We start from the raw sequence: 24,813 nt of genomic DNA, 5'->3' as shown, positions 1-24,813 counted from the left end.
AGTTCCCTCTGTGCTATATGGTTTGCTTCATGCAACATGCTCTGCAGTGGGGGTGTGGAGGGCAGGAAGGGGGGTATATGATTGCTATTTCAAGGGGAAAGTAAGAGGAGGTGGTCAGGGAAGCTCTACTGTGGCAGAGACAGCACTGACCACACATGTCCAGCCCTTGGTTCCTGCAAGCCAAGCAAATCATTATTTAATTGGTTGTAAATCTGCTGAATTCGGAGTGTGCCTTCCTTCTGCCTTATACACCACAGACTTCTGCAGTGCCTCTCCTCCCGCTGCATGATGTGACACCCCGATGGCACAGGGCTGTAGCAGGGATCTGGTGAATCATAGCTTGGTGTGCTGACTGTTGTCCGGCTCTGGGCCACAGTGGACACAGCAAGCTGGTGGGCATAGAGCCACCCGTCCAGATGCAGTGAGCATCCTGTGGTGGAAAGAGGCCACAAGGCTGGGCTGCAGATGCAGGAATCCAGGCGAGGTTCACACGGTGAGGTGCTACCTCCATGCTCAGTGCTGCAGGGCCAAGTGCTGCCAAGTCCTTCCTCTGTCTGTGCTGTGGTGGAGACTCTCGCATCGTCCCTCCGCAGTCATCCTGCATCATGGGGCACGACGGCAGCGTAGCAGAATAACTGAGCCACTCACTTCTTCCACCAAGGTTAAGCCCAGCACCTAAACACTCAGTAGTTTTGGTTCCACTTCATTCGTGCTTTTTATGACCCAGAGATGCTAATCCCCTATAAGTTACAGTCCAGACAGATCAATCAGCCTAGAGGGCTTTGGGACAGTGGTGTCTAGTGCTGAAGCGTTACACTTTTCAATTTTCCTACAATTAGGCCAGCATCAGATATTATTGACAAATAAACCGTGCAATCAAAGCCTTGAGCATGTCACGCTGCTATGAAGAGGATCCATTTACATCCCAGCCAACTGCAGGATGCCCGGAGGGAGGAGACGCAGGAGAGCCGTGCCCCAGGCGCCTGCAGCCCCTGGCTGCCTGCAGTACTGTTACAGGAGCTGTCTCTTTGTAATTAAAGGACTCCCTCATTATAATTACTGTTATTTATATAATTGTGGTAAGCGTTTTCAGTGCTGTCAGCAGTCTGGAAAATGCCCAGCCCCATTACAGCCAAGCGTTTCAGGCGTTTCTCTGCTAAGAGTCTGGGCTTAAAGTATGATGACCAAGAGCGTGGCTGGGCCAGTCCAAGAATAGCAGCCCATGTCCTGGTGACCTGAAAGCTTTCTTTGGAAGGTTTCTATGCCTTGGGATTGTAAAGTGAGGACATAAGGCTGTCCCTGCCTCCTTCTCTTGAGCCACTGCTCTGGGAGCATAGCTCAACCCAGCATCACCCCCTGATGTTCCCTGTCACCTCTGCTGGGTCACTGGCTGGAGGACACACTCCGGGCACTGGGTCATGAGGCACCACCCAGGTCATATCTCCCTGCAAGGAATCCAGTAATGGGCATAGTCTCTGCATTGTTTTCTGTCTGATTATCTTGTTTAAAAATCCAGAGGAGATGGGGTGTTTAGAGAAAATGAGGGAAGGGGCTGGTACACAGGAGACTCTGGCTTCATACCTGTGGCTCGAAGGTCAAGTACAGGAACAAATAGAATGGGTTTAAGCCACACATCAGCACACAAATGCTGATGTTTGTGGCTGTCTCCTTTGCATCTAAATAGTAAGAAATTCAGGGTAACTCACATAAGATGCAGAGTTAAATATATAAATGCAGCAAGGAAAAGAATCCTAATGTTTTATCGGATGAAAACTGCATAGGAATCAGTGCCATGTTTGCTACAGAGAAAGGAAAAAATTATCAGGCTCTTATAATTAGTACTAAAGATACAGGAGGTAATTCCTCTCTGCTGCTCCATGTGAGGTGGCTTCAGCTTTTGGGCACACTGTAAAAATGTAGGAAAATTGGAAAGACATTAGACAAAATTAACAAAACTGAGATTAGAAGCGATGGCTGCCAAAGAGTGAGCTAGTCTTGTTTAGTGTGCAACAGAGAAGATTAAAGAGGGGGATATGGTAAATACCCTCCAGTCTATGTGTAACTGCTATTAAAGGGATGCCGATCAATTATTTTTTGGTTTGCTGTTTGGTACAGTAAGGAGAACTTGGCCCAGTTTTTAGGGAAAATTGATTTGGGCTCATTATCAGAAAAAAAAAGCTAAGCGCAAGGGCATTGAAGCACCATGGGAGGGTCTTTATGTGAGTTTTCTTTATAGGACCAATTTGAACAAACATCTTTCAAGAATGATGTAAGTCTGCTTGACCCATTCCAGTGATGCAAGTTATCCCTTTCATATCCCCTGCCAAGGGGCAGCAAGAGCCCCTTCGGACCGGCTTTCTCTCCCTGCAGAAGTCCCTGGATATTTTTGGTACTCATTCTAGGCATGCAGGGGTACGCCAGTGCATGGGATTAATTTTAGATGGTGTACCAGGAACAATTGACTTGAAAATCGGCAGTGTACAAGCATCGAGTGCAACCGGAGCAAAATATGGGAGCAGCCAAGGTCTCTGCGGGTGAGGCATCCTGCGAGTGGACCCTGCTGCCAGCGTCCCGGCGCCCCGCCATTAGCCACATGCAAGATGCTCATGGTGGAGAGCGCAGGGGTGTGACTTTGGAGCCAGCCTTGCACCCCACCAGGGAAGGGTGGGGTGGAAATGACCCACATGGCCCCTGCGGAGGGGGGCTCCCCTCCGTCCCGCCCCCGCCCCGACAAGGGACGCCCCCCCGCCCCTGCCCTCCCGTTATACCCTCACCGTCCCGCAGAACTACAACTCCCATCAGCCCCTTCTCCCGCAGACAGCGCATGCGCCAGCCGGCACCCGGCGTACCCCCGGCCCCGAAGCCTTTTGGGGTTTGTAGTTCGGACCCGCGGCTCAGGCCCTTGCCGGCGGCACGGCCGGGGACTCCATTTCCCGTGGGCCTGCGGGCGGCGCATGCGCTCTGCGGGCAGCGGGGCGAGGTGGAAGGGGTGGGGGGGGAGACGAGGGGGGCAGCGCAGGTTCCTGTCTGCGCTGGTTGCGGCCTGGCACTGAGAGGAGGGGCGGCCCCGGCCCCGGCCCCGGCTCCGGCGGCGAAGCAGGACTATGGACCCGGCCGAGGCCGTACTGCAGGAGAAGGCCCTCAAGTTCATGGTGAGGGACCGCGGCTCTTGGCGGTGGTGGGGGTGGGCGTGTGTGTGTGTGTGTGGGGGGGCAGCCGGGGGGAGGGGCGAGGGGTGAGGAGGGTCTGTGGGGGAGGGCCTGTGGGGGGGAAAGAGGGCTGGGGGCGATGTGGAAGGGGACCACGGGGCAGGCCGGGCCTCTCGGGCGTGCTGGGCCGGGGGGAGGGCGGTGAGCGTGGCCCCAGGGGCGTCGTGGGGTGCGAGGAGGGGAGGGGGCTGCCTGCCGGGAGCGGCGCCCCCAAACCCGCCGAGAAGCATCCTCATGTTGGAGGGGGGCGGGGGCCTGCAGGTACCACCTGGGAGCGGGAGAAGTTAAACTCGAGCGAGTCAGGAGCTGGCAGAGGGGCCCAGAGGCACCGGGAGGGGCTGCGCTTGTAGTTCTTGGGGGTTCTCTCTTTATTCGTATAGCTTAGACTGTCTTTCTGTACCACACACCGTGTCTCCGCAGTTTTATTTTGGTTTTCCTTCCATTCTGTCATGAGAGCTGTAAATACTGACACTTAAATCTTTCACTTGCTGCTGCTGCAGCAGTGTATCATTGATAGCGAACCTGAATTGCTCTTACACTGTGTAGGTTTGCGAGTTGGCCTTTGGCATGGAAAACCACTTTGGGAGTACTTGTATCCCAGGTGCTCTTCAAATGTGGCTAGTTTACTTAGAGTTGAGGCGTGATGCGCTTAAACTGTAGTTTCATTCTCTCTTTCTTAATTTGTTGATATTTCTAAGTGTTTTGGCCAGAAACAGAAGATTTTGAAATTAAAACACACTGATGCCAGCTGAATTGAATGTAAATTTCGGGTGCCCAAAACTGTTTGTTTCCCCTAAGGATATAGTTTAAATGACTGACAACACTTGCTAAAAGTTTGTTTTGGATTAGTGCTTCCAGTGGTACAGAATTAAATCTGAGCTCATCAAGAAGAAGCAGTTCTATTAAACCTCCAGAACATAAGCCCAAAATAAAGTTAAAGAAATGCTAGTTGCAAATTTTAATTTTTAATTGAGCTTCAGAAGACTTGTTTGGCTTCTGAATTTTAATCTTGTAGAACTTGTTCCTCTTGAGACTTTTTGACCCTTTTGCTAGTAGTCTCTAAGTTTGTCAGGTTTATAGAGTCTCGGCTCGGTGAAGTGGGAAAATGCTATGGATACCTACATAGGCAAGGTAATACTTAGTAATAATAAATCACCCTCTTTGGTGTGTGATTGGCCAAAGGAGTGTCCCAGAACCTGCTGCACTTGTGTTTGTCCAAGCTCGGTAATTACAGCCTGCCTCTATATAGTGAGTTTTTTTGTATCCTGAAAAGTTTCTGCTGAAACATTTTTGTCTTCTGCCAAACAGCATTGTGAACATGCTATGCTGACCTCTTGTGTGCTGCTTTTTTCATGCCCTGTGCTAAGATTCTTATCCAAGGGCTTAGTCCAGGCACTCAAGATCTTCCATAAGATTGGGCCTGGGACCAGAGGGAATACCTGCCCACCTTGCAGCTGGCTGTGTTCCACTCAAACAATAAAGCTCCTGGACAGTAGGGAGAGACCTGAGCATGAGAGAGCTGCTCTTACAGGAGATGCATCTGTTAAGAGCACCAGATAAAGGGAGGAATTATCAAGATCAGGCTGCGCTGGGAACTAAAAGTTAAACCAAGTTACTCAATATTTCATTAAAATGCCTCTTGTAAGCAAAATGTTAGTAAAAAGTGCAGTGAAAGATGTGGCTTCCCTCTGAACTTCTTAGGTTATTTTTGCTTACAGGTTGAGAGGAGAGTGAAAAAAGCTTTTCGTTAACACATCTTAGGTTTTTGCTTTAGTGCACGTCTGTCTAGAACATGACTCTTACTTTAGTTATGCTGATGAAGTAAAGTTTTTGTCAGACTTGGTGGGGGGCGTCTTTTGGTGTTTGTGGAGGTGCAGCACAGGTAGGTTGTTTTGATACATGAGCTATCAGGTGCAAGTAGCAGCTTGGCCCTCCTAGGAAGCGTCTGTTGTTTCTGCCTTTTAGCACTCAGAAAGTGCTTAGGTACTGCAGTAATGGCATTGGTACAATTATCTACATAGAGGTAGGAGATCCACTCATGCCTCCTCTCAACTAATGCTGAATCATTCACAGTGTATTATCTTGTTCATCCAAGTGTGTGACACGCTTCATGTACATCTATCTTATTATGTGTCCTTGCAGTTTGGGTTCAGGTGGCCTTTGCTATTAATTATTGATTTTTCCCTGAGAGTTTCCCAAGTGCCATCGTAGGTAAATACTCATATCCATGAGACCTATTATCTCTCCAGCTTTTGGTTGTTTTGTTTTTGATATGGCTTTGTGGTAGGCTTCATTTCATGTTGAAAAGCAGCCCTGTAGGTGGTAGTATTTTTTGTGCTTCTCCAGAGAATAATACTTTCCGCACTTAACAATGTCAGTACCTAATTTTTGGCATTGTCTTTGAGCAGCTGTCTTGAGTCACAAGGTATCAGGCAAGACAGACCTGGTGATCTGTTTCTTATTTAATCTCTAACTCTGATAGAAAAATATCATGTGGAGACTTCATCCAATGCTAATATTATGAATGAAATGATCTTGCCTTAGAGTATCTGTATTTGATGCTTTGAAAGACAAACAGAACTCTTTTTTTAATGTGTGTTCATGTCTGTGTAACTTTTTGATGGGAGTAAAAGAAGGCCACCTTCCTCCTGGCTGGTATTGGCTTGATTACTTGTCAATGAAACAATATTGCATTTAGCTAATATCTGCTGCTAGTTTCCTAATTAATTTTCTGTGGTCACCTTCAATACATATAATCTAATACTTTAAGGTTTAAATAATTTATTTAACTTCATTTGCCTACTCAGTTTACCTCTACATTTTAAGAAGGCCTAATTTATTTCTGATATTAAATTGCTGTATGTTAGTGTTATGTAATAATAAGAAACTGCTCACCAGGGAAGATTCTCTCTTGCTGGTGAATGAGTGCTTTCTATCATGTATTCTACATGTCATCTTCCAAAGTTTTTTTTGAATGAGATCCAGTTCAGACTTAAAAATATGGTCTTGTTTATATAGCCCAGTGTTCTGCAGCTATACCAAGGATTTTACCAGAGTGAAACCTGTCACAGTTCATGTCAGTCCCTTTTCATGTTTCTACAATACTGCAGATAAAACCGCACTTTTTGTACAGTGTGTAAGAGCACAAGCTAAAAGGAGAGGTGAATGTGCCCATTAGCTTAAAAAAAACTCCACACAAAGCCCCCTTCCAAAAACCCTTGCCTTACAGAGCTCTGTTTTTATGCCTTCAAGAATATGGGATTTCTCTTGTCATAACCACTTACGAAAGCACAAGGAACGAGGTGCTCAATAAGTAACTTTTGTATTTGAATAAAGTGTTTAAAACTCTAGATACAGTATTTAAAGTATGAGCACAATAGGCTCAACTGAGACTTTGATTAAATGTCATATAAAGTAAACTACATATGCCTGCATAGAATAGTAGATATTTTTTCAAAGTAGCTTCAAATGGTTCTGTTAAGTGTACGAATGTTCTGATGATTATCTTTTTAATTAAAATGAGAAATCTTTGTTTAAAGTGGCATTCCTTTTTACAGCCTGTTACAGTCTCTGTAACAATCATTTCTTAAGTCTGAACGTTTTTAATTCCAGGAATCCATTTATATAAAACTATGTTTAGACTTAATTAAGGAACGATTCTTACAAAGCTTGTAAATAGCCAGGAAAAAAGGGACAGAAAATAAAACTGACATTCACACTTAACAGAATGATTGTTACAAGGTATGTAATATGCTATAAAAATACAATAAAGCCCTTTTTATAAGAGTTCATATTTTGTGTTCCTCATTTTGAAAGGTATTTAAGAAAAATATCAAAGCGCTATGAAGCAACATCTGTTTTCTTGAATGGACTAGTGACAACTTCAGTTGTGTTTAATTAGCAGTGCTTGGAGCTGTACCTGACCAGTTTGGGATCCTATCTAGGATGGTTTGGGAGGCAATAGCTTGATATTTAATGAAGTTTTACTTTTTCAGTGTTTCTGAATGAATCAATTTGCAGTTCTTTATTTAATTTCCTGGCTTGTGAATAGGAAGATGTTGATACTAGCATTCTTCATGAGTGTCTTTTTTTCCGTTTCACCCCCAAATTACCATTTTCTTTCTGGGTGACATGATTTATGGAGGTCCTGAAGGCCATCCAGTTTCACAGGAGAACCAAAACCTTTTGGTTGTCTTTTAAGATGCATCTGTGGGTTGTGGTTGGTTGGGTTTTTTTTAATGATAGAAAACCCTGAAGTTCCTTAATTTTTATAGTCTGATGTTTGTAGGAGCTCCCACATAACTGGCAGGTAATTTAGTAAGGAATAGTCAGTGTAACTGGAGGCTGAAGGGTAGTAGATTTGGAATCTCGTTTTTTTTCTTTCTTTTTTCTTCTCTATGTTTGTGTGTGTGCGTATGGAACAGGTGGACAAAGGCTTATACGGTAAAAGAGGTTCTGTTTGCACTGTAGCTGTATGATTTATGGTGTAAGTAGGACTGGGATTTTTAAGACCTAGGAGTGGCTAGCTATTGTTTTAGAACTCTGCTTTGAGAACCTTATAGTCTTCCTAATGTGTAGGGGACAATGTATTTGTATCATGGTCATTGTAGCAGAGAATCCTGGGTACCCGAAGTCAAGGGTGGCATAAAAGCAATGAAAATAATTTTGTAAAACAGCTGGGATAGTAGGGAGTTGCCTTCTAAATGCAGGGTTGCAAATCCTGTTTGAATATTAAAGATATACTTAGTAATTTTTTTCCAATAGAACTGAAATAACATCCTCCTAGTTTGAGAATTTGTTGAGACTAGTATGTTGTAAGGAAAATATTGATTTATCTTCTTCTACCCCAAACTCTGTGCCGTAGATTTTTCTGCACTTGGTGCAGGCCTTTGCTACTTCCGTAACTTCACCCTTGCTTCTCTGGTAATGTTTCATTTCAGCCACTTTGCTCCATTAAATGTATGCAATTAGAAAAGCAAATGGCAAATTTGCTATCGCATCACTGAAGTATTTAGTTTCATAGACTTAAAAAGCAGAATTTGTTGCGCCATGCTCTCCATGCTGTAATACATACTATAAACATCAGAGAGAATAGGCTGACCTTAATATTTGCTTCCCAGACTAAATCGCCGCCTTGCAGCAGTTATTTCCCACTGAATAAAAAGTTTAATTTCACGCCCTGATTAGTGCTAGTATGTGCAGGTGGATATTTATTTTATGCAGCTAAACTAATCTGCCTTGGCAAATTATTTGCCAGTCAGCAGAGCTATAATTCCTCATGAGTATTTGGTACTAAATTATCATTCTCATTAGTAAGATAAAGCAGACTGTTTTAACCACAAAGTTTGGTTAGGCAAAGGGTTTCCTAAATAGTCCTTGGAGGTGCAAGACATGCACAGTGGCCTCAACATTCTCAGTATTCTGTAGAGGTTTTTGATGTGGAAAGAGGTAATGAAGATTTTAGAGGAAGAAAATAAAATTAGGCTGTGTTTATATCTAGAGGTAAGGTAGGAACGTGCAGTGTTTGGAGATCGCCTCTTTAAGGTGCCTAATGAAGAAAAAATGAAATGGTGATCTTTGGAGTATTTCCAGTGGCCAGCCAAGCTCTGATCTCTGGGCCACAAATGTGATGAAAATGTGTTAACATTGACTTGTTTATTTTCAGCTTTAACAGCCTCTGAGGTAGGAGAAACAATGACTTAAGACTAGATGTTAAATGGCAGAGGCAACTTCATGGTCTGGTCTCATTTAAAATTCACTTCACGCTCTAAAAACGTTTAAAGTGGGGATCAGAAAGTATTTCCTGATGTACAAATGTTGACTGGATACACTTGTCAAGTGGATGTGTTCATCCACTGTTTTGTTTTCTTTGGATTTTACTGTGCTGCTAGGTTTTTTTTTTGTATCATAAAACTTGTTAATGAAAAGCACTTATTTTCTACCACAAGGAAAGTAATTTATACCTGGAAATTATGAATTTTCATTAAGAATTGAGTGAAGGGATTCCACTGACTCTTTTCATCTGTATAGACACTTTCTTGCCATATTAATTTTCTCAGTGATCACTGCAACAGTACTTAGGGTATAAATGATCAGATCACATAAGACCAGCAAAACCAGCAAGCTGAGCAACTTGACTTTGTTGTATAAAAATTTTAATGTTAAATTCAACAACGCAGATGGAATAGGCTCTTTTCTCACTTCCTCATCTGCTTACATTGTATCATCTCTAGCCTCAATGTTTGCTGGTGAGATTTGTGTAATATTTAACTATTCTCAGGGGAAAACCAACTAGTGTTTCTAATGTTCAGTATTTTCTTCAGTCTTCCTCATTTCCTCCTTCCTACAATTCGAGAGATGCTCAACAAGGTATATTATTTACGTATTTTAAGTGATTTTGCACAGAAGGGCTGAATGTAGTGTAGTGTGTGTTTAGCTGTGGAAGCTGAAAATGACTTGTAACATTGCAGAGTCCAGTGGCTTCAGTGAAATATTTAAGTGCTCAAAATACAGTTAATAAGCAATCAAACATGAAGCTGTTTTCTTGACAGGGTGCTGGTTAGTGCTGAGAAAAACTTCCTGATCCCACAGAAACTGTTGAAAATAAACATCCTGGGAGTTGCATTAAATATGTCCCTGCTTATTAAACAACAATACTTCCTAATGTCTCTTTATCTGAGGTCTTGAGGAACTCTAGTGCTGGACAAATATTACCCCTGCTTTGCAGAAAGAGAACACTGAAGCTCGGAAATTTGCCTGGGGTCATGGACTGGAGGAATTTGTGTAGGGTCATGTGGTACATTGATAATAGAAGACAGAATAAAAGGAAACCTGTTCTTCTAATAGCTAGCCTTGTGCTTCTGACCATGTTTTGGTTAATTTTACAATTGGCTAGCCACCTGTTAAGATAACACATTTTATCATTAAACAAAATTAATTTTAAAAATGGCTTGAAACTGTCTGTTTTTAATGGGATCTGAATATTCTTAGTTTTAATCTGCCTCATGAGGCTTGTCTTTCTTCTGGGAAGTACATTGTTACATCATTAAAATATCATCCCCTACTGAGAGAGAAATCGGTCCCATTCACTAAATGGCAATGCTGAAACAATGACAAGTATTTCTAAAAACTGCATTAAAATTCATTTTTTCTTTCATCTGCAAGTTCTGTGATTCCATTAACCAATGGGTGCTTAGCCTGCTTGCAGCTGTGTGTGCACAGCCAAATTTGTTAGCTGTGATAGCAGAAGGTTTGAGAAGCGGCAATGAAGACTTTCAGTTTTAAATTATTTCACTTCTCTACAGTGATTTTGTGTGGAAACAAATGATTTATCATAATTTTCACTCTTTAGCTGCTTCTAGTCCTCCTCTGTACTAGAATTGAGAAACATCCGATTTAATTTTCCCTCCCTTCACTGCTTAAACAGGGTCTGTGCATTCATCTTGATGAAAGCAGCAGGAAGGAGAGAATGAGGAAGAATGGGAAAGCTCGGCAAGGGGGCTTTTCAGCCTTCTTGAGGGAAGGACAGAAGTGTTTACAGTCTGCGAGCAGGAGCTATGCAACCTCTTGGCAGAATCTACTGGAGTAACCAGTTTGGGCTAGCAGGAGCAAAGTGTCTTAGTGCTGGTTTAATTTTCTTCATCCCATGGTGAGAAGGGAAAAGTTGCAATGACATACTATGAAGAAGTAATTCTTAAGTGCAGTTGTATGTTAGCAGAACAGTAGTAAGTGTGCTTCTAACTGTAGTCCGGATGGCCCATCTTCTTCAGAAGCACCTGGAGCAAAACAGATCTGAAAATGACTGTAGAAAGGGAGTTTGGGAGATACCAGCCAGTGCAGAACTCTGGTGTTGGTTTTTCCATCAGATGGCTTTGTGCCTACATGTGGATTCTCCCAGTTTGTTGGGAGGAGTCCTCTCTTGTGATGCTTCCAGCTAAGGACATAGTTATTTTTACAGATTGTGAGTTTTTTGGTTTGTTGTTTTTTTTTTTATTGGTTTGGGGTTTTTTTCCTCCCCCCAAATATAGGAGGATGAATTAAATACTCTGGAGAAAGATGATGTCTGTCTTTGCCTGGATACCAAGCAGGGCTAGATTGCATTCTGACTAGAAAAGAAAATCTTAGCCTTTCCAGGCTTGCCCATATAGCAACCAAAACAATCTCTAGTTGTTTCGGAGAAAAATCATCTAGTATGAAAGTCCATCATACAATATAGTCACTCTCCCTCTCTGCACACATAGTTTGTAATTTATTGGGAGAACAATGCAGAATGGAACAGTGTATATGTGGGAGTTGCTTTTAGTTTATGGATAGTTGGCCTCGAAGTCTGTCTGTTAGGAAGATGCTGGTGACACTCCGGGGGGGTTGTTCCTTGGGTCTGCTCAATGCCCTCCCTTCTTATATGCCGAAACTCTCAACGGGATTAAGAAATGCAGCCAGCTATCATTCATCTCGTGCAAATCAGAACATTGAGAAGTGGGTATAGTCTCAAGAAATGATGGATCAATGTTGTTTCAGAAAATGGGTCTTGGAAGGATCTCAACAGTTTTCTGAAGAAATCCAGACAATGTTAACACTCTTTCTTTTCAAATATGACAGAAGGTGTTTTCTGTTGCTAGTAGGTTCAAAAGAACAAAAATCTACATTTCCTGTTAATTTTATTTTTGTAACTTTTTCCCTTTTTTTCTCCTTTTGGCTGGGAAGACTCCAGTGAAGTGTGTTGCTCTTGTACTTGTCACAGCTGTTGTTTGTAGACAAGTGGAAATGTCCTGAAAGTTTTTTTTGCTAAGAAGATATTCCTGTATATCTATATCTCACTGATTTTAAAATAAGACTTTATGCAGAGGCAAAACAGTCAGAGCCTGTCAGTGAGAGGAAACATCTCCACATGGGATTGGAACAGGTCTTGTGCAGCATGGGTTCAAGTCTGATATTGGCAGACGTGTACCATCTAGTCCTTTTTGCAAGCTACTCAAAACAGTTCTTAAGCGAGTAGAATTTTCTTTGCTATGCCATTGTAGAGCTATTCCAAATTTGACTACTTTGACAGCTAGAATCCTCATTCTTATTTTCCAGCCTAACCTCATTCACAGCTAATTCGTTCTTGTTTGTTCTTGTGCCAATGTCGTCCTTGAGTTTAAACAGCTCTTCTTGCTCCTGTGTTCATCTGCATATATTTGTGGAGAGCAATCATATTCTCCTCTGAGCTGGATCTGATCAGGCTAAACAAGTTTGTGGTTTTTTTTTCTTCTTTTCATCATAAGACATTTCCTATAACTCTTGATCATTTTAGCAGACCTTTTTAAACAGCTGCAGAATTTGATTAATCTACCTAGAACATGAGTGAAGAGCTATACAGAATATTCCAGAAGAAGTTTCATTTGTTCCTTGTACAAAAGCAGTAATCCTAATTTCTCTCCTCTGGGAATTTTTCACTTTATACAATATCCTATAGAAGTATTTGTTATCTTCATGGCTGCATCTTATTAGGGAAGCATCATTATTTAATGAGTAACATATCCCAGGGCCTCTTCCCCCCTTCTCAGTTAATGAATCCCTAGCTATAATGTAAATAATATTACTTTGTAATTTATGTACATCTTGTGTTGGTTCTGTTACCCACGTCTTCAAGGTGCTGTGTCCTATGTGTTTATGATGTTTCTTAACTTTGTCTTCAGCCAACTTCACTAGCATGTTGGTAATTCTTGTTTTTTTTAGCCATTGGTGAGAATATTTTAACATTAATTTAAAGATTAATAATGGGTTTCAACAAGGATCAATCTCTGTACAGCTTGATGGTTCCCTTTTCAAAATAACCTGTGATCCTCTACCCTTTTTAGTTTCTTATCCTCCTTACAACTCTGGTATTAATCCTAATCCTCTCCATTTTAACTAGTAACTTCCTACATGTCATCTATCAAATGCTTAACTGCTTCTAATTTGTCTGGACTTCAGTGATCTTCTTAAAGAATAAGATTGGGTTAGTCTAGCACTAATTCTAATTTGTTCTAAATTGGGAGTAGATTTACTTAGGCCTCACATGGTGACTGCTTCATTTTTGCAATAGTTATCAGTACTCAGTCTCATTTCCTTTCTTGGGAGACAGGACATACTGTTGGTTTGTTTCAGTTTTTTTTTTTTTTCTTTATAAGGTTGGCCAGTCAATTCTGCAACATTTTATACCCATTCTGGTTAGTCTTCTTACGGATACTTGTTCTGCATGGGAATGCTGCCAGAGGCTGCCCATTAGCTATCTTCAGCTGCTTCAGCTGCTCTTGCCTCATTCTTGCATCATAGTCCTCTGAGACAGCAGGCTGCTTTGGTACTTCTTGTTTTAAGGAGAAGTTTCCTCTAGTTAAGCCAAGCAAAGGAGTGTTTGCATCTTGTGCCAGTCTCAAGGAGTTGAGAACTGCCATAGAGCTGAACTCAGTACAGGGCATTTAGATAAGGAAAGGAAATTTAATATATCTTGGTAAGTACTTGGGGCAATTAGTTATGGATTCCAAGTTACTTATGGTGGGTGAATAGGTCCCACATTGTAACTGTAGCACAGTGCTTTGTGAGGGAAATGATTTGGGATAGAATGGCCGTTCTGCAAAAAGGCAGTTTTTGGGTTACTTTATTGAACAGGAAAATGTTTGGCTTGAGTGCTGAGCCTGTTCAGAAGACAAGAGTTCACTAGCTAAACAGCAAATGTGGTTGAGTGCTGAAGTCTGCTCTTGAAAGCATTTCTACTTCATTAGAAAAAGATGATATTCCTCTTAGAAATTTGTCTGCTTAATGTGTGAATTACAGATTTCATTCCAGGACAGTTGGCACAGACCTCTAGCCCATCTCTTCTGCATGCTTTTTTGTCTGCTACCTAAAACTCAGCAGAGATCAGGAGGGTGAAAGTTAGCACTGTAGGTTCTTTTGCTGATTATGGAGATCATAGTTTTCCAGACTTCTTAATTTTGTTCACCTTCGCTGTATTTTTTTCCTTGAGTACAAAATTTTCTATTCCTGATGCTCTGTGTCTCGGTGAAAAATTAGAATCCAGGTGAGATTTCTGACTTTTCTGTGGACTTACAAAGAGAAAAGATACTTGAAAGGCATCAGCTTCATTTTATTGATCTCTAGACAAACTTCTAGCTTCTGTTTTATGCGTAATGCTTGCACTGTGGATGCCACAGTCCGTGTTAAATACTTACCTGGCACAAGGTCAGACAGTAGTATGAGAAATGTAGCTTCTCTTTTCTTCACCACAGATCTTGTAGTCCTGAAGGAGGCTGAATATAGGACTTGAATTTCAGACTTAAAATATCAAGTGGTTGTGAAATCAAGCATATTTTTACATATGGGCACAAAGAGGATCTCTTTACGCTCCTCTAGTAAGCGTGTTCACAGAGCTTGTTGTTACTTTGTCCAAAGATTAATGGAGTGCTGTCACTCATCTCCACTTGGTTTGGAATACTGTAGGTTAGTATTCTTGTGAACCCTTAAGAAGGTATCCATGTGTTTCGTGTTACAAAAGTTGTTTTCCTGGTAGTTGCTGCTTTTGCAGGATATGAAAGCTTGTGCCTTTTTATCTGTCAAGGAATATAGGCATTCTCCAGTGGGAGTTGTTTTGGAGCAGATCCTGGTCAACGTACTCCAAACATTCACTAAAGGACTAGAGTAGCCATGTTCACCATGTGTGATGAATTCATTAAGTTTGCAGGCAGAGCCAGAGCCTATGGTTTGAGAGAGCTGTGTTCTTCTGACCAAGTTTGTATCAAACTCTGAGATCTGACAGTCAACCGACTCAGTGTTAGTTCATTCCTTCTACAAAATCTCACAAAGAGCATGTTTAAATATTGTCAGATTACAGTTTTAGAATTGGATAGATCATGGTTTTCTCTTGGAATAATAATGGAAAATTTTGAAATCCTGTCTTTGGTTTTGTTGAACTAGAGTCCACGGATCAAACTGCTTTATTTTGAGTACTGCATTGGACAGTGGGGTAAGGTATCTGGGCCATGAAGTTGTATATTCTGTAGTAGGAATTCAATTTATTGCTGTAATGCATACAAATTCAGTAACAAGTTCTAGGCCACAGGGGATGTTTTCCTTTGCTGTGGAAGTCATCTCAACTGGACAATCTTCAGTGCAACTGGCCATGCCCTCTCATGTCAGTGACTGACAGATCTAATTCTGCCTTTGTAGCCGAGAGCCTGTTAGTTAATGGAGTCGTGAATATTGTTAGGCAGAGGCAACCTTTGGAATATTAAAATGTATTATTCCTGTTCTTGATTTGATATTTATCAAACAAGGTATTATATCTAATGAATGCAATGTTATTGTCAAATAAATACTGTTTGTAGATCATAACTTAAAATGAATGAAAATATAAGTAGCTTCACTGGTGCTTTGCAGTGACAGAGAGAGATGGGTTTAGCTTGCCTGTTTAAATCGTATGTGATAGAAACTCAGAGTGAATGTCCTCTCTGAGGGAAAAGGAAGCATTATGGGTTATATGATCAGATTCATAAGATCCATAGTACATATATATTTCATACGGGTCTCAACTTCCCCCCCCCCCCCCCCCCCCCATTTCTTCTTACATGAAAGCAGATGAAATGGAGAAGCAGCAGTACTGCCTTGCAAGTACCATAGTAGGTTTCTTTTTATAATTATCGCACTTGACATATTTATCCTTTCTTATGGAAGTGAAGATGCAGATATTTAAGAACCCTTCTTGCACAAAAAAGCCCAATTTCTGCTCACTACTTAATTAGCACTTGTTTATGACACGGCATCTGATTTGATTTTCAAAACAAATTGCACAGTAAAGAGGCTGATATTTAAACTGTATAGTAACCGCAGCTCCAGCTGTGACTCAAATATTGTAAGCCTTCAGGGGTTGTGTTTAGGCTTAGAAAATAGGAACTCAGGTCTGTAATTAAATGTCCTCTAAAAATCAGCCTTTGTAGGGAAGGGAAGAGGGTACCACTGAATTTTAAATTACTGACTTGTTCTCAGAAATCATTCTGTTGTTCTGGGCCTTGCTAGGGACTGCAGAAATCAAATGGATTAGAAATGGAAGAGTAGATTACTACAGGAAAAAAGTCAGGGGTTGCAGAATAAAAGGTGAGCAAAGTGAGCTATTCTAGCTCATGGGTTGAAAAACAATTGCAATATATATACTAATATAATTTAATACATGGATAATATATAGATGATAAGTTCTGTGGCCACCAAAAAGACTTAAAGAGACAGTAGGCACTTCATACAGGGTAAAACTGCATTTCAGAACTGTGAATAAGTCGCTGATGGTTATAGAATAAGCCATCTGCAGTGATAGAAGGCTCATTTTTAAAGCAAGTCCTCAACAATGAACACGAATGTCTTGGAAAAGAATGTTGTTGAGGCTGTATTACAAATTAGTCACTCACTTAGATGAAAATGTGAAATATTCACAAAATAGCGTGATAGAAGTTAGTGATTAGAGTGCTTTCAGAGTTACTTTTTGAGGTGGCTGTTGAAAGTGAGAGGAAAATTACCCTAGCAGTCTGACTTCTGGCCATGGAAAATGCTGGAGCAGATGCTAAGAGAAAATACTACGCTTACCATGAGCATAAGCAGTGTGTGTTCATGAAAATACAAAAATGAGTAGATCCTGCTGGGCAATTAATTGTAGCGCTGATGTAATTGTTTTGAATGGATCATAATCGTGGAAGATTTTAGTAACGATCGATAAAATAGTATAGTTTTCAAACAAGACAGTTGTCTGTGTCCCAGATCTTTTAAAGGCTGGGGAAGATACGCATTTTTATTTTATTTAAGTTACCAAGCATTAAGTTACCATTAAGTTCCTCCTCTGTAATCTTGTAGTTGCATGTCTGCTGTTATTCAAACACTGAAATTTGGAGAGTTTTAACCAGGTGTACTTATTTAATTGTTTGTCTTTGCTGAAGGAGGTGTTCCTGGGGGTCATTCACAATGTCTAGGAGAACTACAGAAATGTAAAATTTAGGAGATTGATTGTGAAAGTTTAGTCAATGGTGAGTCTGTGTGCATTAAATGCTTGTAAGTACCTCGTACTGGTAAACTTTGCTTCTCTTCTGTATAGTTTATTTTCCTCTTAAATGAGGGTAGGCTTATCAAATGTAGAGGGCACATTTCACTGAGGGGATTTACAAGTATGGTGCTGAGGGATGGATGATGGGTCTTAGTTTCTCCTATTTGTATACTTAACTTGTCACCATTGAAAAATAAATTGAGTTTACAGTAGCTTCTAATCTACTGAAAGTCCTGATTACTTCTATTGTTAATACTAAAGGAACATTATTTTGAAGTCACAAAACCCGTATCTTGGTAAGAGTTGTCTGAATGGAAATACAGTGCTATCTTTGATATTGGAGACACTTCTGCCTGAGATTAATCCTGTTGATGGCAATAGATCTATTAATACACCTACATATTTGCAGGACCAGGGTCTTAAAATTAAATGTCTTAAATCAATTACTTAAACCACTCTAGACTGATGGGCTTTACAAATGTTAAGCAGCCTGCCTAAGAGAAGTCCTTACGTCCTGAGGACCTAAGAGGTCCTAAGAGAAAGCTTCACTGTTATGCTTTAATTTGTAAGTTAGGCGACAGAAACAGAAAGAAATGAAGTTATTTTTCACAGATCTGTTGTGTAAACCTGTGCAGGTCCGATGCTGGTATTCAGGTCTCTTTAGTCCTGACACTGTGATTTCAAAAGGTGGTTATTTCTGCTTGTTTATGAAGGCTTTTTGATGGGTGGGGTTTTTTTTTCTTGGTAGGTATACTAAGCTGTGCTACTTTGAAAAAGCAACTGAAACAGTTGAGCCAGAAGTAAAATGTAGGTTTCTGTAGTGTTTTTGCTAGGTACGTAGCACTTCACATAGCTTCCTCCATTTTCGAAGCATGTAGAAATGTCAGCAGTTCCTCTCAGCAAACCTGAGGTGGGTTAAATGAGTGCTGTCCTCATTTTACAGTAGTAGAGAGACTAACCACCCATGAAGTTAGTGCTGAAGTAAGGATTAGGTCTCAGAGCATGATGCTTCTAGCTGTGTGAGAAGTCCCATAAAACATAGTTTGTTAATGTGTTAAGCATTGCAAGTCCAAACTCAGCAGGTGAATGCAGTAACCAGATATACTTGACTTTAATTTATCAGCACAATGGTGGTTATTAAAATTCAGGTTTAACTGAGATTACTGGCTAGGACAGAAGGACATAATCTTACTACTGCTTTGAAAGATTTAGGAGGGTTTCAGTTCAAACTGGAGGGAAGACAAAATAACTGATGTTCAAAGTATATTGTAAAATCCTGTATGTGTACTTTTCTTTAGAGGCAAGGTTTTGGTCTGTTCTGGTTCTTGGTTTAATTTCAAATTTCAAGGCTGGACTACCTACCCACCATAGCTGTGAGGGTTCTTGCTACAACTCCCTGAACGCCCTCTACAACTACCTGAAAGGAGGTTATAGCGAGGTGGGGGTCAGACTCTTCCCCCTAGTAACAAGTGATAGGATGAGAGGAAACGGGCTCAAGCTGCACCAGGGGAAGTTTAGGCTGGACATTAGAAAAAACTTCTTCACCAAAAGGGTTGTCAAGCATTGGAACAGGCTGCCCAGGGAAGTGGTTGAGTCTCCATCCCTGGAGGTATTTAAAAGGGCAGACGTGGTGCTTGAGGATGTGGTTTAATGGTGGACTTGGCAGTGATAGGTTAGCGGTTGGACTTGATGATCTTAAGGGTCTTCTCCAACCTTGACGATTCTATGATTCTATGATGGTTCATCATTCAGTGGTGACACATTTTTCCTCTCCAAGCAATTGTATTTTTTAGTGTTACAAGTACTGAGGTGGACACAGTTCATACAAACTAAATATTCTGCTGACACAAGAACAAATGAGGATAAACTCACTTTGAACAGAGCTGTTCTGAAAATGGGAAAGATGTTTCCAGCCTTCCAGAAGGAGTGGTAGGGGTGCATATCTGTTGGTTTGGAGGAAAGTACAGTGAATTAAGAAAGAGATTGTGAAGTAATTTTCAGGAGTAAAGAAGATCTCTGGACTTGGTGTCTGTGGATGTCCTGTCTGGTCCTGGTGCTTTGATGTGATTTTAATTTCTAAGCATTTCCGTTTTTTGGGTGGGCAGGGGAAAGAGGTAAATGCACTTGGTTGTGAGAATGTCTTCAAACTTCAAATGAATGTCATGACAGGCAGTGTTTCATTTTTTTTTTTGTTGCATACGTTTTCCTAACTGTAAATTATGCTATATATGTTTTGCGCTTCCAGACCAATTGGATGTCTTGTCTTTTCCTCAACCCAGTAAAGCATGAAAAAAGTAAATGGGGAGATCATGTTTGTCAATCAGTTTGAGGCATAATTTTTGACTGTGTGTGAGCATGGTTTCTTGTTACCCTAGCATTAAGGCTGCACCTCTTCAGGGATTTTCCTTAATCTTTTCATGTTGTCCAGTGTCTGGTCTGACCATATTGAGGATGGTGACTGCAAAAACACTCTTATAGCTTGACTACTGCTGTTTTGACACCGTTTAGCTTTACGTAGTGGTAGAAGCATTAATGATCATTAGTCTCTGCTACTGTACCCACCCCAGAGGCTTTGCTTATCCAAGTGCATTTGTGTGGAAATTTTAAAGAAATACATACATATACTGACTTGAAATGTAAAATGGTGGAAATCAAAAATGGTGGTGGCTTTATCAGAAAAGTGTTCTTAAAGCAGTTGATATCAGAGGAGTAAATAAGAACTAGCCTGGGGACTAAACCTTCATACGTGGCTTAAAAAAATCTGCATTGTTTAAAATGCTCCAGAATTTAGACTTAGGTTAGCTAGGTCCCAGTGTAAAAGGAGGTCTCTCTTTATGTCTATTCTCTCCTAGCCCCGAATACACATGCCAAAAGATGGATTCCAACTTATATCTTCTGGATACCAAGCATGGCTAAAGCAGGTTGGACTGTATTATTGTTATTCATCTCATGTGAGGGACCGTGTTGGACACCTGTGCTTGTCTCATTAGTGAAGTACATAAATGAGGGTGTAATGAAGTTACAGTGCCATGTTAGCTGATACCCCTCATAGCCATCACTGTTTTGTGTTTATGCATGCTGTGTTTGTATAACACTTTCTCACCAGTCTTATGAATGTGCACTTCCTGTAAGTAAAAGTTCAAAATGCAGTCACCTGAAAGAAAAAGGGTCAGAGTCTGAAAAGAAATCTGCAACAGCAGCGTGAATTACAGAATTAAAATGGGCCTTCAAACACAAAGCTGCATGGTGGTGGTGCTGGTAATAATGGGGAGGCCACTGGGTTAAAACACAGGAGGATTGCATCTAGCATCTAATTCAGATCTGCCTGGGTGAAACAAGTATGGACACTTACTCACATCACATAACAATTGTGCAGTTTGACACAATCTGACACTGTGGGGAGTCCCCACTCGGAAGTGGCCTAGTGCTATATTACTCTGGCTATTATTAAAGGCCAGGCTTTAGATGTCTCAGCAGTCTGCCTCTAGCAATTGCTGTCAGCTTTTCACTTTTGTGAGTGAAAAATCCCCCTTCAGAAAAAATAGCTTAATTTACAAATTGCCTGTACAAATCTTTTATCTCATGAAGATCCATGTATGATTAATCCTGTGTCCTTGAGAATATGTGGCTTAAAGTTGCTGGTTTTGTAGAAAGCCAGAATGATTGTGTTGTTATGGCAACAAAAACTGGAAATATGAAAACAGCACAGATAAGCTGCATCCTGTTGTCGTGGCAACTGGAGTTGTGAAATGATGAAACATGGTGGTGAAGGGATGGATCTATGGTACTGTGAGCCCAACAGAAACAAAGAGCCAAGTCACTTGAGTGGGAGAATGAAAAACTACAGCAACAAAACCCCTTAAAACACAAGAGTTTCCTTGCAGGTGCTAACAGGATGGCTTTGATTTTCTCCACTCTTGTCTTGGTATCTTACTAGTAGTAAGTAGTAACTTGTTTGTGCAAGTTGCTTACTGCTGTCAACTTATATTGACTTCTGTGAAACTGAGAAGGGCTTGAACACCTATAAGAAGATGGACATTGAGTCCTGTATTACATTTGCAAACCATTTCTTAAAGTGATGTGTTGCGAAGGTGAAGCGTGCTTTGGAGCTTCCCTCTGAGAGACCATGTCTCTCTCTCTCTTAAGTCCATACTAGTGAAGGTCAGCTGGGACATTGAACTGATGTTTTCTTGATTTAAACTTTGCTGAGCTGGAGGCAAGGTGTCTCAGAGGAATCTCAACTCTGCAATTATCATCTCAGAGCTCAAGTTTGTTGACCTATGGGGCATGGCATCAGTTTCTGTTTCTTATGTGGTAGGTTGGGAGAACAATAGGAAGAGGATTATGTGGCTGTTCTGTTTTTCTTTACTTCTGAGGCAAACAGTCCTGAACCTGTTCTTGCCATGTTATACTACCAATGCTCTGATAGAGGTGGGTGGGACACATGCTTTTTGACTCTGAAAAATACTGAGGGGAAAAAAACCCCAAAATTCTCAGTTAATGAATTTTCCGAGATTTTCACATTAGACAACCTCAAATAATAGTAGAACTTATATTTTAAAAAAATATTTTTCTGTGGGGCTGCTTTCCTTCTGATTTTTAGTTTACTGCTATTGATTCTAAAGTCTTTGTCTTAAATCTTCTTACTCCTCCTTGTTCCAAGGAAAAGTTATAAACCTGAGCTTGTGTCATGAGTAGATACTGTCGTGGAAATAGCTTTGCTATTCCAATTTCAGTGCTGTGATTTCACTACAGGAAGTATATGGGTAAGGGAGTTGATACAAAGGGTGGAAACTTCTGATCAAAAGAAAGAGCTCTCATGAGAAGCAGAGAAGTTAAATTTTTTTGAGGTGAGACTGGTTTGGTGTAGGATATATACCAAAGGTCCTACCTGTCGGATTCTTTAAAACTGTATATTGGAAAGCAAGCCAATTTTGATGCATTTAAAAGCAGTAATCTACATATACATCCAGATGGAATGGTGTCTGTGCATCAGGTTTATTTTCCCAGTGTCTGTGTTTTTTTTAACAGGATCCTAATGTAATGATTTTTTTTTTCTTCAGCATAGCTGAGTATTGATCTGCTGCCTGGCTTATACAGAATGTGAGAGTATCCCAGTAACATACTGCATTAATGTGGGCTAAAAGCAGTTTACATTACAGATGAGGTGGAGGAAGATGAAGTTCTGCAAGATTGGACACATACTATAAATATCCATAAACCAGACAATTTTATCTAAAACCAGTGCTGGCTGGATTTGTGTATTTTCAGCCTACTTAAACTGGAGATAATTGAACACTACCTGAGCATAGGTCACCCACACTGATGCCGTTATCCTCTGCCATTTAATGGCAGGTTTTTGTATTCGCTGTGCTGCGGTGGAGAGCTGTGTTGTGTTCCTATGTGGGCTAAAGGAAATACAATACTGATAGCCAGAAATACATGTTGCTTTAAGAATAGCATTTTAAGTAACCTACAAAGCTCTTTTTTCCTCTGGCTGTTTCCTGTAAGCTTATCTTTTACAAAAAGACAAACACCTACAGTTAATTTATTCAGCCTTGATCTTCATTTAAGCCTTTCTTTGAATGGCAGCGTTGCACTGCTAGCAGTCTGTAACATCACATCACCTAGATGTTGACCCTTTGAAGACAAGCTGCAATTGACTTTTGAGGGGAGGAAGGGGGGGAATGTTTGTGTATAAATATGATCAATAGACATGACATTCCAATTCCTATATTATATTGACACATTCTGTGATTTAAGCCAAGCTGTGAAATTGGGCAAATTAAACTCTTAATTAGCTGAAACACTTACAAAACATTATTTTGATTACATAAATGGGGGAGTTAAAAGTATCACTTTAGGTGGCTTGTGAAACATGGTAATTCAGAGTTAAAGCTAATACCTCCCCATTGCATACCATTGTGAGCAAGTATGCATCACATAGGATATGTAATATAATGCACTCATCTGAGCCTTTCTGCCTCCCACTGTCTTTTGGAGTAGAATTTTTAGAGCCAAGTTATAAACCTGTAAATGTGTTTTATGCTGGAAATTCTTGGTGCTACCTTAACTAGATTGATACCTGCAAAGGCCAGTATAATCAAAACAAGGCACTTCAGATATTAATGGTCTGCACTTCAGCCAAGTCAGCTGGAAAAGAGAGTGTAAAAACCAGGGCTGTGGTGAAAACAGGATTCTTCCACTAGAATTGCACTTACCTAGGAGAAAAATGCAATGATTCTGGAAGTATTTTGGGTTTTTAATTTTGTCATTTAGCATCTCCTCCTTAACTTCTACAACATATATTCTGTTTTCAGTGGATCCATATGATTTTTAAAATTCAGATACTAATTCCTTGGGTGGAAAGTAGAAATAAGTGTTCTTTCTGCAGTTCATTATTAATACTTGGCACTCATATAGTACTTTGAGAATGCAAAGTGCTATGCAGACATATCAGTTATCCTTGAAACACTTTTGTGTGGTAGGCGCATAACATAAAATCTCAGGATTATTGTTATGGAATTAAATGGAACTTAGAGATGAGGGAAAACCTAATGAAACCTCCATTTCATCTCTCCACCAATATAGGTTTGTTCTCTGCAGTTTGTGTGATGGAGATACAGACTGAAGTTGTAGAAGTGTCCCAAGCTGAAGAGGTTTCAACACGTTTCTTAGGGTAGGGTTGGGTATTTTTTTAAAGCCTCATAGTTGTTCAGATTCACTGATGGGTAGGCAGTTGGTATATTGCTCTTTCTGCTTTTTATTATAAAGGTGATGATTCACCATTCTCTTCTTGGCTCCCTGTTCTTCAGTTTTTGGTGTTTATATGTCAGAGCTTCATAATTAAGGACACACGCAGTCTCTGATATCTCTTTTAGGCATGGTATGTCTGTTGTCCGTGCTGTGTGGATGTAGAACTGAGATGCTGTGTGACTCTGCCCAAACTCATGCACAGTGCCTGTGTCAAAGAATTAAATTTATCTCTTATGGCATAATAAGATTTTAAATTGTTTGGAATTACCGCAAAATCAGGCTTTGGACATGATGGAACTTAACAGCAACATATGTTTTATGGAAGAGCCTAATGTTCTTGGTCTTGTAAGATCTCAGTTTTAAGCCTTCAAATAGATTCATGCTTTAGACTTTGAGATTGCTTTTAGTAAGTTTGGGTAGCACTTGCTTTTAACATCCCCATCTTTGGTGTTGCTAAAAGAAGCACACAGAAGTCTCTGCATATTATACTCCTTAAAGAAGGGTATAGCACCTGAGTTTAAAGCTCTGCAGGTGCACTGGTTTAGATTTATCAGCTTCATGGGTTAAAGAGCTATAATTACAAAAACATTAGTATTGTCTAGTTCAGATATGATCTACACAAGTTTCCTCAAGTGCTTGGGAACTGAGAGTCCTGTACACCTTATAGATGGGAAGTTGGCCCCTTTCTGGGCCGTGTAACTTCTGTTGACCTGGAATCCTAGAGGCTGAACTCTGGTAACCATTCTTTGGGGAAAATATTTATTTGCAAACATTTACCTAAAAGCTGTGATTTGATCCTCCTGGATCCAA

At 40.7% G+C, this 24,813-nt stretch overlaps 1 protein-coding gene across 6 annotated transcripts in view; it reads left to right on the top strand.

Annotated features, from left to right (window-relative positions):
- Nucleotides 1-3,000: 3,000 nt before the first annotated feature.
- BTRC (beta-transducin repeat containing E3 ubiquitin protein ligase) overlaps nt 3,001-24,813 on the top strand; it is a 119,094-nt gene continuing 97,281 nt past the window's right edge. For 3 of the 6 annotated variants that reach the window (XM_064464011.1, XM_064464010.1, XM_064464008.1), the window contains exons 1-2: nt 3,001-3,152; nt 20,100-20,168. In XM_064464011.1, coding sequence (XP_064320081.1) covers nt 3,105-3,152; nt 20,100-20,168 — 117 coding nt within the window. In that variant the 5' untranslated portion in view covers nt 3,001-3,104. The remainder of the gene's footprint in view (nt 3,153-20,099; nt 20,169-24,813) is intronic. The other 3 variants (XM_064464013.1, XM_064464012.1, XM_064464009.1) reach the window with 1 other exon arrangement.

The sequence above is a fragment of the Phalacrocorax carbo genome, chromosome 12 (genome assembly GCF_963921805.1).
Source record: "Phalacrocorax carbo chromosome 12, bPhaCar2.1, whole genome shotgun sequence".
Classification (NCBI taxonomy): Eukaryota; Metazoa; Chordata; class Aves; order Suliformes; family Phalacrocoracidae; genus Phalacrocorax; species Phalacrocorax carbo.
Note: the sequence above shows the minus strand (reverse complement) of the source record. Positions and strands in the feature narration are given on the sequence as shown.